The 19,588-nt window shown below is 37.2% G+C and overlaps 1 protein-coding gene across 1 annotated transcript in view; it reads right to left on the bottom strand.

Annotated features, from left to right (window-relative positions):
* Positions 1-19,588, bottom strand: part of prpf4bb (pre-mRNA processing factor 4Bb) — a 43,604-nt gene that overhangs the window by 15,006 nt on the left and 9,010 nt on the right. The window contains exons 3-9 of the mRNA XM_051882733.1: positions 12,920-13,075; positions 12,650-12,808; positions 7,605-7,686; positions 7,303-7,513; positions 7,059-7,132; positions 6,872-6,962; positions 6,624-6,771 (exon numbers count right to left, since the gene is read on the bottom strand). Coding sequence (XP_051738693.1) covers positions 6,624-6,771; positions 6,872-6,962; positions 7,059-7,132; positions 7,303-7,513; positions 7,605-7,686; positions 12,650-12,808; positions 12,920-13,075 — 921 coding nt within the window. The remainder of the gene's footprint in view (positions 1-6,623; positions 6,772-6,871; positions 6,963-7,058; positions 7,133-7,302; positions 7,514-7,604; positions 7,687-12,649; positions 12,809-12,919; positions 13,076-19,588) is intronic.

Raw genomic sequence — 19,588 nt, forward strand, 5'->3', positions numbered from 1 at the left:
TGGATGAACTTTGAGTTCTAACAAGGGGATGCTTTGAGTACCGTGAGTCCTGTATTATGCTTTTCACCGAGACTTGGTTACACCCAGAGATCCCTGACGGTCTTGTAGAAATAGATGGGTTCTCACACATTCGCTCCGATAGGAGCGCGCTGTCGGGAAAAAGCAAAGGGGGTGGGCTCTGCCTGTACATAAATGACAAGTGGTGCAGACAGCACTCAGTTCGGGAGAAAATCTGTAACTCTGATGTCGAACTGTTACATATAAGTCTCAGACCATTCTATCTACCACGTGAGTTTGGCAACATCCTTATCGGTTCTGTTTATGTATCCCCCAACGGTAATGCCTCACGAGCCGCGACACAGGTGGCAGACTGTGTTCATGAACAATTACAGCGCACCCCAAATGCTCCTATTTTTATCATTGGAGATTTTAATCATTGTTGTTTGAATACTGCACTTCCAGGTTTTGAACAGTATATTAAATGTGATACCAGGAAGAATAGGACTTTGGACAAATGCTATGGAAGTTTAAAACATGCATATACAGCCATAGCTAAACCGCCCTTGTCTAACTCTGACCATAATACTGTTCATCTGATCCCCACATATAAGACAGCTCTAAAGAGTTGCAAAACTTTGGTTAAGACTATCAATGTATGGTCAGAAGACAGTATAGAAACTCTGAAAGGTTGTTTTTTTAAGCACGGACTGGGATATTTTCTCTAGGGAGCCAAGCCTGGACAATGCCACAGAAACTACTACAGAATATAAAAAATTCTGTGTTGATACTGTGATTCCAAAACGGAAAATAAAAATCTATCCCAACAACAAACCTTATATCACAAAGGAGGTGAAGGACTGTATTAACAGGAAAAAGCAGGCATTTAAGACCAAAGATAATTTACAACTTAAAACTGTTCAAAAAGAGTTGAACCAGAAACTTAAAGAAGCAAAGGAACACCACAGGGAGTCCATGGAGGAAAAGCTGCAAACTATGAACTATATTAAAATTATGGGACTCAATGAAAATAGCCACCAATATAAAACCTACTAAGAAATCTCTGCATGTTGTAGATGAACTGGAAAAAGCAAATGAGTTGAATCATTTTTATAAGAGGTTTGACAATCATGATTTTTCCACAGAATGTAATATGGTGCTTGATAGTATCGCTATTGATGATGCTGATAGGTTAGAGATTGATTTTAAATCTGTCAACAAGGTCCTCAGGCTAACTAATGTCAACAAGGCCACAGATCCAGATGGCATCTCTGCCTTTTTATTAAGATCATGTGCAGATGAATTGACACCTGCCTGGTGCCCCATTCTTTCAGCTTATAAACACCAGAGAGGCACTGATGATGCAATCAACAGTATAGTGCACCTAGTGACAAAACATCTTGAGAATTCTAAGGCTTATGCCAGACTGTTTGTAGATTTTACTTCAGCCTTTAACACTCTGCAGCCTCATGTTCTCTTGAAAACACTGCAGCGGATGAATGTCAACCCCTTTATTATTAAATGGTTCCATTCATTTTTGACAAATCGTAGCCAGCAAGTCAGGGTGAACAGGACATTGTCTGAACCTCTGACCATCAGGACTGGCGCTCCCCAGGGGTGCGTAAGTTCCCCTGTACTGTTCACATTGTACACTAATAAATGTACATGTAGTACTGCTAACAATTACATGATTAAGTTCTCTGACGATACAGCTATTCTGGGTCTCATGTTGGATGCATCAGATTTAGTTGCATATAAACATGAGGTCCAGAATTTTGCCCAGTGGTGCGATAAGCATTCTCTCACCATCAACACTAAGAAAACAGTGGAGATGGCCATCAATGACCAGTATATAGCCCAGGTTGATTCCTACAGATATCTGTGCATACATATTGATAAACTGACATGGAGTGCTCAGGTAGAAAACATCTGTTGTAGGGTTCAACAGCGACTATATTTTTTACGTATGTTGAGGGTCTTTGGCGTTAACCAGAAAGCGTTGCTTCTTTTCTATCGTGCTGTAATTGAGAGCCTTTTGCGGTACGGCATCTCAGCCTGGTTTGGCAACCTTAGTGTACAGCTGAAAGCCCAGATCACACGGCTAACACACACAGCCATGAAAATAATGGGAGTTAGACAGCATCCCACACTTCAGGCTGTCTACAATGAAACTATTATTAGACAGGCCCAAAAAATAATTTCAGATCCCAGTCATGTCCTTCACCCGAGTACCAGCTTCTTCCCTCAGGAAGACGCTTTAGAGTTCCCCAGTACAGGCTTAACTGCTTTAAGAATTCCTTTGTCCCCCTGTCCATCAAAGCTTTAAATGACAAGTCAGCGAGAGGTTTGCCCCTATAGTGGCCCTTTGCCCCGATATTCATGTATATTTTATGATCTTTTTTTCTTGTGAATTTTATTATTACAACGATTAGAGGTTTGCTGTAAGATGGGTAGTGTGCAACTGGTTGGTTGATGGCAGTTGTGGGTTAATTACAGGTATTGTGCGTGTTTGTGTGTGTGTGGGTATGTGTATGTTATGTATGTACTAAGTTATTTATTTAAGCAGCAGTCACTGGTGTGTATGTGTCCAAGACAAATTTCCTTCGGGATAATAAAGTTTATCTAAGAAATTATACTTTTTCTTATTGATGTCACACTGAAGCTGTGTGATTTTCATAGTAGTGCACCCTTTAAGCTCACCTAACAACAATATGAAGTCTTTAAAAATGGCAGCAGTTTAAAATCACAGACCATCAATAAACTGTAAATTTATAATATTATGGATTTAAAAGTACAAGCCAGTAATGCCTGTAAAGTAATATACTAGTGTAGCAAACAATCTAATACAGCTAGTAAGCTAACTACGTTCTGTAGCATCTGCGCTATGTTGCTAAACAAACTATCTTTTGGATCTAACTGTAATAATTATACTATGCAAAAGTCTAAACATTAATCTCCTAATTTTTCAGTAAGTAGTTATAACTACCCCAAAAAAAGGCTCAACCACCTTAAAAATGCACATTTAAGAGGCTCCTCTTTTGGTGAAAGTTTTCAGACAGCTTTCAAAATGGCCACCAGACAGTGTGAACACATGGATACCCATATCTCAGTGTACAATGGTCTGATTTTCTTGAAATTACTGGAGGTATGTAGTAACAAACACATCAACTGGTTAAGACATCAAGTAGGATAATACATTATTTTTTCTTTTTATAATCTGAGCTCAAAGATGGTAGTGTGCTTAATGCAGGGTTTCTACAGGTTTCATCAAATCTAATTTAATGCTTTTTAATGCCTTTTTAATGCCAATTTTTACATTTTTAATGCCATATATATATATATATATGTCCCTAAATGTCGATAGATGACGACATACAGCAATTAGAATATTCATCATGTCGTTGTATTCGCATTCTGCCAAGTGTCAGCCCAACATTTGTTTGCTTCTCTGCTGCTACCCTTTTGCTCACATTATATATTTTAATACAGACAAATTCCCAATAAAATTGTTTCATCTATATATTTTTCTGTTTTTCTTGTCAGACAATATGAAATGGTGGCTGCGTAAATCAGTCATTCACTTGTACAAGTAAAACAGTTGAAAAAAAAAAAAAAAAAAAAAAAAGGATATTTTTTTTTAATGTAAATATAAATGTTTTCTGAAGCAATATCCTTTCAGAATATTGCAGCTTTGACATAATTATGTAAATCTGCATATTTGTGATAGTTAACAACTGCATTAAATAATGTTATGGGATTGTGTTAAATAATTTTTGAAAATACAAATAAATGTTGGGGGGGGGGGAATGATACTTTTAAAAATGAAACTAATCCACCAGTAGGTGGCAGCAAGTAACTGTCTTAATGAGTGATTCATTGAGTCATTCATTCAAACGATTCATTCCAATGGCTGATTCAATCAAGAATGAGGCAATTGTTTATGAATGGGTCATTTAATCTTTGACTCAACCGATTCGTTCAAAACGCTGAATCATTCAGTAAAAACAAGGCTGAATGTTGCGCTTTGGTTCTGCTGTGATCTTTGTTTGAAACTATTTTTGCTGCTAAAATAGAACAAAAACAGTCAATGTTCCTTCTAAAATGTAAGTGACTTAATATTAACTACTTGTTAATTGAACTGTTGTATGAAATCAGTGTCACGTTTTTAATCGTGATGGTAGCCTATTTAGGAAAACAGCATTCTTGGTCGTGTGATTTTGCTTACCAGTATCAAGTTATAAAAACTCCACATTTTTAATATTTACCGCAGTATGTTTAACGGAGTTTCTTTTTGTGTGTGCTTCGCTCATGTTTCCATTTCTCCTCGAGATGGTGAGCGAGCCTCAACAGCACAACCTTGTTATCGTCTGTACATTATACAGACTTATTATCCACTTACGCTAAATGTAGTAAAATCAGTCATTCTGGCATTTTGGCGATTCCCAAGTTGTTTTTTTGTTTTTGTTTTTTTTGATATTGACGTTTTAATCAGGTCCTTGCCCGGTCGGGAAAGTAAAATTCTCTTTCACTTACCCCTTCAAAAAAAATAAAAATACACTTATCCCAGACTAATGGACAAGCGTTTATGTCGAGCCCTGACGTTGTCTAACAAAAATTACCATAGACATAAGATAAAGACATCTGCTGTGATTCTGGCTATATGTACACGTAAAATGATCACTCAGGTTAGAAGCAATAGTATCTATTTTATTTGTTTTCTGACAGAGCGCACATCCTCAACTGAATGCGCTGCTGAACCAGAGAGGTGCGCCTGCGGCAGGAAAGCAAGATCTCACGGTCATGCAGTAGTACCGGTTGGTCTCGGAAGCTAGATCAGGTTAACAAGTCGCTATATTCGTCACAACGCGCTTTCTTAAGGGAGGAAAAAAAAAAAAAAAGCCGCTAAGTTGGCAACACTGAGGCAGCCTTTCGTCTCCATGTCTCCAATACTGGTTCCGTGTGTGTATCACACCAATGTGCATATTTTGCAACAGCAAATCAAAGTTATTAATTATTCAGGCTTTATTCAAAATAAACTGGTAGTATTATTTTTCTTCAAAACTATCTAAAAAAATTTAATGCCTGTAGAAATAAAATGTAATGCTTTTTAATGCCATTTAAGGCCTTAATTTTCGCAAAATCCATTTAATGACTTTTAATGCATTTTAATGCCCTGCGGATACCCTGTAATGGGTACTTGAGCTTAATAGGTATGTTTACAATATGTATGATAACCATCATATTTAATGTTTTTAAAAATATGCTAGTTAAATAAAATAGTAAAATAGTTCCAACAGATTTTCCTGTGGTACCGAAATTGGTACCGAGAACCGTAAAATTTTACTGGTATTGGTACCGACTACTGGAATTTTGGTACCGTGACAACACTAAATGGGTCACTGTATCAATGGTTCATTCGATTTGTTAAAATGGGAATTCATTCAGGAATGAAACTGCTGTTTGTTGCTTGGAAACAATTCTGCAGTGACTTTATTTTCATTGCCGAAATTGAGCAAAAACAGACATTTTAGACAATATTGTCAATATTGTAACAATGAGTGTGTTTACATGCACATTCTTAAGCCGATTATGCTTAAGCTGACAATGAACGTGGTCATGTAAACGCAGTAACCCGTTTTTCTTTTATCAGAGTAAGGTCATAAAGACTTAAGCATAAACCGGTCGGAACAGGTAGTTTTTTGGCTCTTACACCGATTTCACGTGGCATGTAAACGCAGTAACCTGCTTTCTGTCGGCTTATTGAAGTGCGCATGTGTGATACGTGACAGAAAAACATCCTTAGTGAAGATTTAAACGCATCGAGACAGAGTGAGTGTTTTGTGGGAAAGGAAGATGGAACTATCACAAACGCAGACTCTTTCAAGACCCAGAAAATTGTAAAACTGTGTTCTCATCTCTCGTGCAGCAGAAGTAGAATGTTTCAGTCAAAACGCAGCATCTGTAACTGCATGAGAGAACAATATGAGCCGTAAGCTTCCCGCTGATATGTTGCAAGCTTTATTTAACATCACAACTGACATAATATATGAAATACTCTGAGTCAGATGCGCAAATGATTCTTTTTTGACGCCACTACAGGGAAATAACCCGTTTTATTAATAAAGTCATGTAAACGCGGTTTACTTGCGTTGTCAGGTTACTGGTTTGCATGTAAACGGGGAAAACTGGTTATTTCAATAAGCTGATAGTTGTGAGTTACCAGCTTACTTGCGTGCATGTAAACGTGCTCAATGTTAACTTCTTGTTTATTGAACTGTTGTATAAAATTAATTTCACATTTGCAATCGTGCAGATATTTGGGGAAAAAAAAAAAAAAAAAAAAACCTGCACTCTAGCTCATGTGGTTTTGCTAAACTATATATTATATAAATGAGAAATTTTTTTTGCACTCATATCTTGAATTTTAGTGGCATTAACTGCATTCTAATAGGCTTCATCATGCAGTCAGTCATTGCCCTGCATCATGTTTGTAACTAAACTCAATGCAATGTACACAGGTCTGGGCCAGGGCGGGATGCAGGGTCCAAATTAATGTGTTAAAATTGACAACCCATGTTAAAATATTAAAGAACACAAAGATGGTCATTGTTTAATAGGATACTTACATGAGTTCATTGTTTCGGATGATCTTGACTGCCACCTCCTGGCCAGCCCGGGCAGTGTCTCTAGCTCTGACCACATTACTGAACACACCCTGTCCAGTGTACCCATACACATCATACCGCTTTTCCAGTATCTCACCGATGTTCACACCTAAAAACAGTTCTTTGTAATGATTCATTCTTGCATTTAAAATGTATTTCCTTTCTGAAAGTAGCAAGACTTTGGATTTAAAGACTTAAATAAGGCTTACGGTAGTATCCTTCTGCATCAGTCCAGTTGTCCCTGAGGTTGGGGTTCTCCTTAAAGTCTTTACCAATGCCTGCAGCCCTGAGTCTGGCACTCTGTGGAAAGGAGAGACACAGAAGTCAGATCTCTCAAAATGAACCAACTGAAAACTGGTTTAATCTCAGGCCTGCAGAAAAACCGAATAAGCTTACATCAAAATCTGCAGCAAACATGTCATCTGACTCAGTGAACATGTCAGGTGCTGAGGGCTTCTTTGGGTTGGCTCCTGCATAAAAGACAATAAATTGTTAGTCATTCATTAGCTTATAGATTCTTTGATATGTCATAATGAGAAAGACCACCCAGATTAAAAATTGTCCCTACAATCTGAAACATTTCCTGAAAACTTCAAGCAAGAACCCTGCTAATGTGCCAACTTCAGCCAGATTACGCCACCTTCTTTCTCCTGAGCGATGAGGTTGTGCTTGGCCTTGATGTTGGCCTCAAAAGTGTTTACATTCTCTCGCTCATATTCCTTCACGTCGGCTGCTACCCGTTCCAGGATGTCATCAGGGGAGGGTGAACGACTGCGGGTGCTACTCTGAGGACTGCTGGGCTCTGATGCCATGGAGCCCATATTGCTGTCCTCATTTACTGCTTTATATTTCTATATCAAAACAGAACAGTTTTATAATCAAATCATCTCTCTCAATAGAAGGAAGTTACTGTGCCTCAGGAATATTGTTGTATTGCGTTACCTGTACGATTGCAAGCCGCTGTTGTCGTCGCTGCTCAATCAGAGCCTCTTCATCCTCCTCTTCTGCATCAAAATCTTCCATCCTAAACATATTTCCACCATGGCAACTTTAACATTACTATGTAAATCAGATGACTTCCAACACACTTCTTCACACTTCTGAGAACATATTAGCTGCATTAAATAATCATATTTCAAAAAAGGTTGTTACAATACAATATCAGTCAAACAATTTTAACACTAAAAAATTGCTATTTTCACACTACGGTTCAAAATTTGGGAGTCAATAAGACATTTTAAAATGTTTTTGAAAGTTAGTCAGTCTCATGGATGCATTTTAAATAGAATAAAATAAATAAAAACAGTAATATTGTGAAATATTACAATTTAAAATAAATTCTGTTTTTTGGATTTTAAGCGTAATTTATTATCGTGATTGCAAAGCTAAATTTTCAGCAGTCTTCAGTGTTATATGATCCTTCAGAAATCATTCTAATATGCTGATTTGGTGCTCAAGAAACTTTTTTTTTTTAAATCACTGTTGAAAACTGTTGTGCTGTTTAAAACAGTGTTAATTTTGACAGCAAATCTGGATTTAGTTGTAGTTATGGCCTTTTGACTAAAATGCCATTTAGTTTTAGTCATTTTACTCATCAGAAATTGTTTTAGTTTTAGTCTAGTTTTAGTCGCATACATAAGATTTTAGTCGACTAATTCTACAGTAGATTTAGTCAACTAAAATCTAATTTAGTTAAATTGTAATGCATTAAGTAAGCATTTCTCTAACAATACACAGATCCAATATACTGATAACTGTTTATGTTCACTTAAGACAACCAACTGCACTTTACTCACCAAAGCGGACGGTTTTTGACCATTCAATGCAAAAACAGAGAGCTCAATTCAGTACTTGGCAGGGATTGACACTTATCATTGAGGTACTATTATAGTTTTTGTTTAAGATTTTGATTAGATTTAGTTTTTCTGCTTTCATTGTAATTTTAGTTAAAAGTTTTAGTAATTTTTTGTGTTTATGTCTTTTAGTTTTTGCTTTTAAATGTCTATATAGTTTTTTATTTCTGTTTTAGTTATTTTAGTACATCAGGTTAAGCTAAAGCTTGGAAACTAGATTAAATAAAATAAGTTTACATTTTTATATATATTTATTTTATTTCAGTTAACGTTTATTTTAAGTAATGAAGATTTTTTATGGTTTAGGTTTAGTTAACTATAATAACCCTTATACCTGTAAAATATATAGAATGTGTCAAAATGTTCTTAGTCTTTCCTTCCTGTGACAGAAGATACAGTAGTTTACTATGAATTAAATAGAAATTAAATTAAATTAAATTAAATACAGTTTATTGTGTAAACAAAATAACAATAATGACCAGGAAAAAAGAATAATTATAAACCATTCCGAAATACACTGTGACTCTTATTCTGAAATGTCTGCAGTCTGCACTGTAGCAGTAGCAGGCTGCTCATTTAAGTTCAGATGAGGGAGATAAAATATGCACTCTTACAACCGTCTAAAACATACTACCATATAACAGGGTATATACAGGAATTGTGAAGTTAAATTTAATACCTTTTAAGACCTTTTTTAAGACTTTTCCCATACATTTTAAGACCTCATCGCCACTTCAAGTTTAACCGGTTACATCAGCGACACTTTAACTTAAATTTACTATATATTGATTGCAAGATAGCACAACTAAACAGTCTTAGTTTGTGATAACTCCTTATCAATGCAACATAATTCAGAAGGGTGGGAACAAAGTACAAGAGAATTAATTGAGTGACTAACCCAATGCAAGGTTTATTAGAAAGAGAAACCAGAAACAAGAATTAGACCAATAAACAAAACAATTGACAAAACTTACTGAAGAGGGAAAATAAAGCTCTCCAAGCATTTGCGCGATAGAGACCTGCATTTTGCGTCCCATAGCGGCTTTGTGGCTAGCACTTAGCATGTGGGACTGGACAGCGTTGATCCTCATCGAGGCTACGCTAATTGCCTTCCGAAACACAGAGCAGTACGCCTCACGGTTATTCCCAGAGACGGCCCTCACCCTCACCAACTAGGGGTGCAACGGTTCAGTTTTTAATCACGGTTTTAGGGTCACTGTTACGGTACGGTTTGGTATGTGCTATGTTCAGGGAAAAAAGGACTATGGCCAAATAAAAATAAAGAAAATAAAAATCAAACTGCAAGCAACAGCACAAATAAATACAATAGAGCAAAGATACAAAGGTTTCAGGTTTTTCTGGTATCAGTAGTTTTCAGGTATATAGAAACTGAATGAAGTAACGTTAGCTATTAAAACAACACTTCATTTGCATTTTGCATAATCTTCACAAGATTAATCATTATTAATTATTAATTAAGTAACAAAAGCTATTTCATCAAGAGCAGTGAGTGATTTCCTTGTCTTTTGTTGTTTGATTAACATTAAAAACACACAGACAACAGGAATGCAGGACTGTCTTTAAGACATAATGCACGGATCAGTACACTGACACTGAACACATGCGTTCTTTCTCGAGTGTATAAGTTCACTTAATAACCGACTATGTTTGCTAGGATACTCGCCAAGACGGGCATGTTGACAATTTGTGTGAATTTGTCCATTCAACCGCAAGACTTGAAAGAGAACTCGATGTTTGCACACTGTACACGCACGCGCTGCGGATGAGTGCACAAATCTACTCACAGCGCACGTGTAAGTTCTCTTTCACCCCTTGCGCTCGAATGTTTAAATTAGCCAGGCTTAAATGAGTTTAGTTTAAACGCAGATAGCAATGTGTTCTGTTCAGGTCTCACCTGTGCTCGCGCGCTATCAACACTCGGATGATGACGGCGTAAATGACTGCTCATATAGAGCATACAGCACTCGCATTGAACAAAGTTTAGGGGAAGCCAGAATGTGTATCCATCGACAGAAACATACATTAGCCTAACTCTGTCTGTTTTATTTATTTTCAACAAACCATATTATAGATGCGTATGCGTTGTCAGATATGAGATGAACCGAGGTGCAAGTGTGTGCCGAAACGTGTGTGGAGAACGGCACGGTTGGATTTTTTACTGAGAACCGTTACACCACTAGTTCCAACTCCTTATCCTCCAACCATTCGTGCAGATTAGTCAACGATGTTGCTTAACAACCAAGCGTGAAAGGACCTGTGCTATCAGTCAGTCAGTGAGCGCGGTAACAGATGACATCAAATCTAGCGGGATTCTATAAATAAACTACACAGAATCACACTATTCGCCTACGCAATGATTAAATTCAGGTAAACTTTAGCATACAACCTCTTTGGACAAATATACATAATAAAGATTATACAAAATGTAATACCTTGGAAAATGGATTTTAAGACTTTTTGAATACTTTTTAAGGGCCTTAATTTTCTCTAAATTGATTTATCAACTTTTAATACTTTTTAAGACCCCGCAGACACCCTGTATAAACATTGTGTGGTAAACATTGTCATAATTCATCAACATTAGCTTATAAGCAATCGCTTGGTATAAATGTGCGCTATTCATTGATTGCAAAGCAGTCTGAAGTGCTGCTGGGCGAGCCTGTAGAGCGTGCAACAGCGCCACGGTTAGATCCCACTTCAAATGTGCGCATCTTCCACACAGGACAGCAGTTCTGACTGGATATCTTCCCATATTGTCCCTCTCTATCATTTTCGTCTCGTTTTTTATTCGTTGACAAAAATTAGAGTAGATTTTAGTCATAGTTTTAGTCATTCAAAACGCATTTTTATTTATTGTCATGTTTTCGTCCGTGAAAAAAAAATGTTGATGAAAATTATTTGTCAACAAAATTAACACTGGTTTAAAGAGGACCTTATGTTTTTTTACATTTTCAATTTTCTTTAGTGTGTAATGTTGCTGTTTGAGCATAAAAAAAGTCTCAGTAAATTCTTTTTAAAAAATCTTACTGAATTGTAGTGTAATTATTTTAAAAGTCAAATATTACAAGGAATATGAATAAAAAGCTTTCAAGTATTTCTCAGTTAAATAAAGATTGTTTTATGCTTTAAGTAATTATTCAAGTAAACAGGTCACATTTTCACAGCCCAACCTATTTTGACAACTCTGTAGGGATGGGTATCATCTGAATTTTACAATTCCAATTCCAAATCCACTTATCGATTCCGATTCTTATCGATTCCCAGTTTCGATTCCAATATGGTAAAAAAAAAAATGAAGTCAAACATTTAGATATCAAACATATTTATCTTTTTGTAAAACATTGTCGCAGCTGAACAAAAATCAGCAGCCTAAAGAATAAATTAGACTAATATAAATTTCAAACATTATTAAAGTATATAGTCAGTAATACAATAACAAATAAGCAAATTAGCAATAGCACAAATACAAAGTTCAGAAATTGAAATCAAACGTAAAATAACACTGCATTTTTATAAATAAAATATAGATTAATCTTTATTAAAGTTACAAAAGTAATTCAGTCAAGATCAGCGAGTGATTTTCTTTTGTTCTCTGATTAACAGTAATGACAGAGACAAGTTTATTAGCCTGCTGTCACTTTAAGACCTAATGCACAGATCCAACATACAGTTATACATACCTTTTCTTTCTCAACTGTTTATGTTCATTTAAAACAACCCTAAGTGTTTACGAGGATATTGACAATTTTGTGTGTATTTGTCCATTCAAATGCAGGAAGACGCGAAAGAGAATTCAATTCAGTATTGTGCACTATTTGAGAAACTTTTTGCGCCCAGCACGAACAAAACAGTGTGCGAGTTCCGAATTGAGTTCTCTTTCACTGCTGCTTGTGCTTGAATGGTTTAAAACCACATTAAAATGCGTACACAGGAATCGATAGGCAGAATCAACATCAATTTTTATAATAATAAGTATCCGATTCCTGAATTGGAATCGATTTTCGATTCCCAACCCTACAACTCTTGTTTTTCATTTTGTGATTTTTCAAACTTTTTTTGACATCACAGACAACCCCAGTAGGCTTAAGCTTTGAAAATAGTACCATTACTCACACTTCCTCAGACGAGGAGTCTTGGTCTGCTTTCATACCCTCTGACAGACTGCCTTTAAACTTGTCTTCATCTCGGCTCCGCCTCCTCCTCCTCCTCTCGCGATCTCTGGAGATTGATCGTCGCAGTCTGGAACGGCCAAACCGATCCCTATCAGCAGACCTGCCAATACAGAACAGTACATTACAAAATTATCTTACAGCACTACCAGACTGGACTGGGTTTCACTGACAAAAACTACAGTTCAAGACAGTATTTCTCACTGTGTCTCACCTGCGTCTTAGGGGCGATCGACTTCGCCTTCTGGGGGAGGAGCGAGACTGTCTCCGTGGTGATACAGACCTACGTCTGAGTGGTGAGCGGCTCACTCTGCGCCGAGCTGGACTCGTTTCCCGCGATCTCCCAACTCCATCCACACGAGGACGCTTCCTAAGAGACATGATGCATTTGTCAGATTATTTTATCATAGGTCATGTTTGTAGCCAGGAGTTATCAGGATACATATAAAACACCAATTCACCTTAAATAGTCAAATCTTGCCATCTATTATTCTGACCCTAGGTTTATCACATAGGTAACCTGTTGCACTCTGGTAAACCTGAGCTACACCAACTCATAAATGCACTGCAACAATGATTTAACCTATCAAGATGATAACTGACAAGTTATTCAAGACAAGTGCATGAATTTTAATTTAAGCCCAGGCTGTTTCAGTGGACCTTTTAATAGTGTACAAGACATTTTAGACTATAAAACTGCCAAAAAACAAAATTAGATGAATGAAAGCAAATGTTTGGCTCCCTTAATGGCACGATCTACTCAAAAGGGAGATTCCCAGTGACTGGCCAGTCCTTCACCTTGATAACAAACCTAAAAATAGTTCTGATCAGCTTTCAACAGTGCAAGGGTTCCACTTGCATTTGCAACTAAAAATAGATGCGCAAACTGCAAAATAGGGATGTGCGATATCACAGTTTTTGATCATGAACGCTTATGTCTCCATGATCTGCTTAGTAGTATCGTAGTACAGTGCATTTTTATCAGTTGAAGTTCTGTCGCTTCCGTCCAAACCATAGACTATCTCAACAAACTGTACAACTCGACTAGGGCTGTCACTAACGATTATTTTGGTAATTAATTGAGAAATCAGATTTTTTGATAAAAATAGAAAGTGCATTATGTATTATAACAAATGCCTGCAGAGGGTGCCAGAGAGTGCCATTTTAGTGATTGCTGCTGTTACACAGAAAAAACCTTAATACTGGCCAAATGTTTACTTAATATTTAATAACTGGCCACTTTTTTACAATGCAAATGCTACAGCCACTGTAATTTCTTGAACAAGAATATGTGGACATCAAAACATGCAAACTCAGAGTGAGGGATTAAACTTGTTTTGAAATCATGATAAACAGTTTGCATATTTAGAAACGTATTCTCCTGTGTTTGCTTAGGTTTCTAAGTGATTTATGTTACAAATCTGATTAAATGGCGCACATCACATTCCCAGATGAACGTTATAAGCAATCCAAACTCACTGAATATGCAGAAATTGAGTTTGTAAAAAAAAAAAAAAAAAAAAAAAAAAAAAAAAAGCAAAACTTCGTATGAAACACAAAGCATGTTAGCATGTTACACATTCCCAAATGCACGTTATTGGAAACCCAAAAAAACAACACGTGCTAAGATCGAGTTGCAAAGCTTCTATGAACGGAGCTGCTCTGAGATGGAAGAAACTTGTAACCTGCACGCATGTAAATAATTAAAGCGCCACACTTCACCCTCAAAGTATATACAGTATCTCACAGAAGTGAGTACACCCCTCACATTTTTGTAAATATTTTATCATATCTTTTCATGTGACAACACTGAAGAAATGACACTTTGCTACAATGTAAAGTAGTGAGTGTACAGCTTGAATAACAGTGTAAATTTGCTGTCCCCTCAAAATAACTCAACACAGCAATTAATGTCTAAACCGCTGGCCACAAAAGGGAGTACACCCCTAAGTGATAATGTCCAAATTGGGCCCAATTAGCCATTTTCTCTCCCTAGTGTCATGTGACTCGTTAGTGTTACAAGGTCTCAGGTGTGAATGGGGAGCAGGTGTGTTAAATTTGGTGTTATCGCTCTCACTCTCTCATAACTGGTCACTGGAAGTTCAGCATAGCACCTCATGGCAAAGAACTCTGAGGATCTGAAGAAAAAAAAAAGAAAAAAAAAAAAAAAAAAAAGAATTGTTGCTCAACATAAAGATGGCGTAGGCTATAAGAAGATTGCCAAGACCCTGAAACTGAGCTGCAGCCTCAGCGTCATATCCAGAGGTTGTGTTTGGGAAATAGACTTATGGGTGCTGCCAGCATTGCTGCAGAGGTTGAAGGGGTGGGGGGGGGGTCAGCCTGTCAGTGCTCAGACCATACGCCGCACACTGCATCAAATTGGTCTGCATGGCTGTCATCCCAGAAGGAAGCCTCTTTTAAAGATGATGCACAAGAAAGCCCGCAAACTTTTTGCTGAAGACAAGCAGACTAAGGACATGGATTACTGGAACCATGTCCTGTGGTCTGATGAGACCAAGATAAACTTATTTGGTTCAGATGGTGTCAAGCGTATGTGGCGGCAACCAGGTGAGGAGTACAAAGACAAGTGTGTCTTGCCTACAGTCAAGCATGGTGGTGGGAGTGTCATGGTCTGGGACTGCATGAGTGCTGCCGGCACTGGGGAGCTACAGTTCATTGAGGAAACCATGAATGCAAACATTTACTGTGACATACTGAAGCAGAGCTGGGCCGCAGGGCAGTATTCCAACATGATAACGACCCCAAACACACCTCCAAGACGACCACCGTCTTGCTAAAGAAGCTGAGAGTAAAGGTGATGGACTGGCCAAGCATGTCTCCAGACATAAACCCTATTGAGCATCTGTGGGGCATCCTCAAACAGAAGGTGGAGGAGCACAAGGTCTCTAACATCCACCAGCTCCGTGATGTCGTCATGGAGGAGTGGAAGAGGAATCCAGTGGCAACCTGTGAAGCTCTGGTGAACTCCATGCCCAAGAGGGTTAAGGCAGTGCTGGAAAATAATGGTGGCCACACAAAATATTGACACTTTGGGCCCAATTTGGACATTTTCACTTAGGGTTGTACTCACTTTTGTGGCCAGCGGTTTAGACATTAATGGCTGTGTGTTGAGTTATGTTATACAAGCTGTAAACTCACTACTTTACATTGTAGCAAAGTGTCATTTCTTCAGTACTGTCACATGAAAAGATATAATAAAATATTTACAAAAATGTGAGGGGTGTACTCACTTCTGTGAGATACTGTATTTATTTAAAGGAATCGCAGCCTTAGTGATTACACAACAGCACTATGCTATATTATCATTTTTAAATGGTTTTAATACATCATGCAGCCTTAAAAAACGGTCTAATAATGCAGTTCATGGATTTTCGTCCATGGAATGCACCACTTCCGGTATTTTGTCGGTTACTCGATTGCCATCGAGGATTTTTAATAATGGAGTACCCAAATTGAATCAAGGAATCGTGAGAGCCCTAAACTCGACGTACATTCACATCACGTTAACGCAGAAGTAGGCTTACACTCACGTGATGTTGCAGTTATTCACAATGATGAAAGTTTATTATTTGCATACATTTTCAAGCCTTGCTGGACCGGTTAAACATTTTATTGCAAGCTGTTCTGACATGCACTTTTCTGAGCATGCACACCCAAAGCGTGCACACTAAAAGCCTGTCAAACAACACGTGAGTACTAGTTATCTTTCCTTCTTATTGGGCTTAAATTGTCAAATACACACAAGGTTTACATAAGCACAGTCAGTTATATCTCAAAGTCCCCATGAAACCAAGTAAGTTTTTTTGGCTTATAGTATACATTAGCCTTAAAGGGGACCTATTATGCCCCCTTTTACAAGATGTAAAATTAGTCTCTGATGTCCCCAGTGTGTATTGTGAAGTCTTAGCTCAAAATACTCCAGATAATTTTTTATAGCATGTTAAAATTGCCACTTTTTGGGGTTGAGCAAAAACGCGCCGTTTCACTGTGTGCCCTTTAAATGCAAATGAGCTGCTGCGCTCGGCCTAAGAAGGCGGAGCTTCAAGAGCTCATTCTCCCGTCAGGATTTAGTCAGGACGCGCTATAATGTCAGAAACTGAGAATATATGCTGCATGGAGATAGAACAGGTATAGTTTAGTTTAATTACGGTTATAACATTGTCTTGTTTTATCCATTATATTAGTACAAGCCAGTTTACCGATGAGTTTTATAACATTTATTGTACTTCACACAAAATATGAAGCGTATGTTTTCACTCTAGAAAATCACTGTAAGAGCGTAAAACAGTGCAAGTGTGCATTAAAATATTATCCATAAACTCTCTCTCTCTCCCTTGCATTATCATCAACATACTAGGGCTGATCCGAATACCATTTTTTGAGCTTCGAAGCTCGGTAGCAATCAGCACCAAATATTCGAAGCTTCGGCGGGAGGAGGCTAAAGATATTCTTCTCTCGAGGCATGTGTAACGAGTAGAAATATGGTGTGGCCCCTTTAAGAGCTGCGCGCTCCCGGTTGAACTGTCGAACGACTCGAGCACCGCATGTATGCGGGTCATTTCTGTTTTTCTGTTGCTCATTTAAAGTTATTTTTATTTATTTTTTTTATTATGCAAACAGACAATTACAATATTTACAGAAAAGAAATTAAATGCAAAATACAAATACAAAGACCAACAAAACATACATAACAGCCAGTATGATTTGGGTATGTGTGTATGTGTGTGTGTGTGTGTGTGTGTGTATATATAACTAAGTGTAACTGGGTGTGGGAGTGGAAAGTACAACAGACATAACCAGAGTTAAGAAAAAATATATATCAAAGAGGAGGAAAAAAATAAAAAATTAAAAAATTAAAAAAACAAATAAATAAATAAATAAATAAATAAAAAATTGACAATAATAATGATGAAGATAATAATAGTATCACACGCAAAAAATGAGGAAGGTGACAATAGCAACAGTATTAATAATAAATAATAATAATAATAATAATAACAACAATAACAATAACAATAATAATAATAATAATAATGATAAATCCAATTAATAAGAAATGACAAATAGTAATAATAGTATTAGCAGTAGTAGTAATGATAAATATTAAGAAATATACTAATTTCATCCAGAATGAGGGGGAGGTTAAAGGATCAGGAAGAGGAAAAATAAAGGTAACAGTAATAGCAATAATAATAATATTAATAATGGTAATGTTGATACAGCCATTAATAGTAATGATAATAGTAGTAGTTGCAATGGCAGTGATAATAATAATAATAATAGTATTAATAATGGTAATATTGATACAGCTATTAATAATAAGATATTATAAAGCTGCCTCTATTCCCCTCATGGCCATGGCATAGGATAGACCCCCGTCAGTGTCATGTTGCAACGAGCTATCAAGGTGCGGTGCTGCGGGGCCGAGGGTCCCAAAATCCATCCCCATCCCCAGCCGTCCCACACATGCCACGCTTACCTGTCTGTTTTTTTTTTTTTTTTTTTATAATTATGGCTGTTTTCATTGTTATACTCATGATATGTTTGTCAACTAGTGTATAATGCATTAAAAAAGCATGGCGTGCAGCATGGAACCAGCCCAGTGCAAAGCCCAGGCCGCCACGCCCACGCCACACTTACCCTATGTGTGTGCATTTTTATTATTATTTTTTTTTCCCCCTTCTCTCTTTTTTTTTCCTTTTCCCTTTCCTGCTTTAAACTTATTTTATGCTCCAAATGAATGTGTGTGTGCACCTCATCTAATATGTGAAGCATTAAAACAGCGAAACAAGTGCTGAGCCAGCCAGAGACAAGAAATCCCAGGTGAAAGTACAAGCTGGAGGGTGAAAGCCCAAGGCCCCCGGCCCCACATCACACCTACCCACAACTAATCAAAACCGCACATGTCAGGGACTAGTATGCCACAGCCAACCAGGGTCCAGAAACAAAAAAAAAAAAAAAAAAAAAAAAGAGAGAGAGAGAGAGAGAGAGAGAGATTTAAATATAATCGTATAAGTATTTTATTTATATTTGATATTAGTCGGTGTTGCTACCTCTTCCTGACCCCCCTCCCCCCAATCATGTGTGAATATTGATGGTGTACCATTGAGGATGGCTTCAGACAAAGAAGGTCAGTGGATTCATGACTGTAGGAAGTTAAAGAGAGATGACCAAGAAGGGTGTAATTCTGATGTATTATTTTGAGTGGAGGTAGACAAGTTTTCCACGGAGATGTACTCTATTAGTAAATTTGTCCAAGTTGTAATGTGTATGGTGTTCCTTGATTTCCAGTTCATGAAGATAGTTTTCTTGGCGATAGTTAGAGCCACTAGGAGTAATTGACTGTTTGTACTGTTTAAATTGATTATGGATATGTCACCTAATATACAGAGGGAGGGAGACAGCGGGATGTGACATCCCATAAGGTTGGATAGTGAGTCAGTAACGTTTTCCCAGAATTTTTTAACTGAGGTGCAATCCCAAATAGCGTGTAAATAGGTGTCTGAAGTGTTTTGTGTGCAATGTGAGCATGTTTCTGAAGAAAAACCCATTTTAAATAATTTCCGTCCAGTTAGGTGAAATCTATGAAGTACTTTATACTGTATAAGTTGTAAGTTGGCGTTTTTTGTCATGAAGTAGATATTTTTACAGATTTGTGTCCAGAAAGCGGCATTGGGAGCAATGGATAAGTCTGATTCCCATTTTGCATTGGGTAGGCTTAATGTATTGTCTGATTTGGATATTATTTTATATATTTTGGAGAGTAGTTTTTTTGGGGAGGTTATATTAATTAGCTCTGAGATTGGAGGGGGAAGGTCTAGATTAATTGTCTGAGTGTCGATTTTTGATTGAATAGATGATT

The sequence above is a fragment of the Ctenopharyngodon idella genome, chromosome 23, assembly GCF_019924925.1.
Source record: "Ctenopharyngodon idella isolate HZGC_01 chromosome 23, HZGC01, whole genome shotgun sequence".
Lineage (NCBI taxonomy): Eukaryota > Metazoa > Chordata > Actinopteri > Cypriniformes > Xenocyprididae > Ctenopharyngodon > Ctenopharyngodon idella.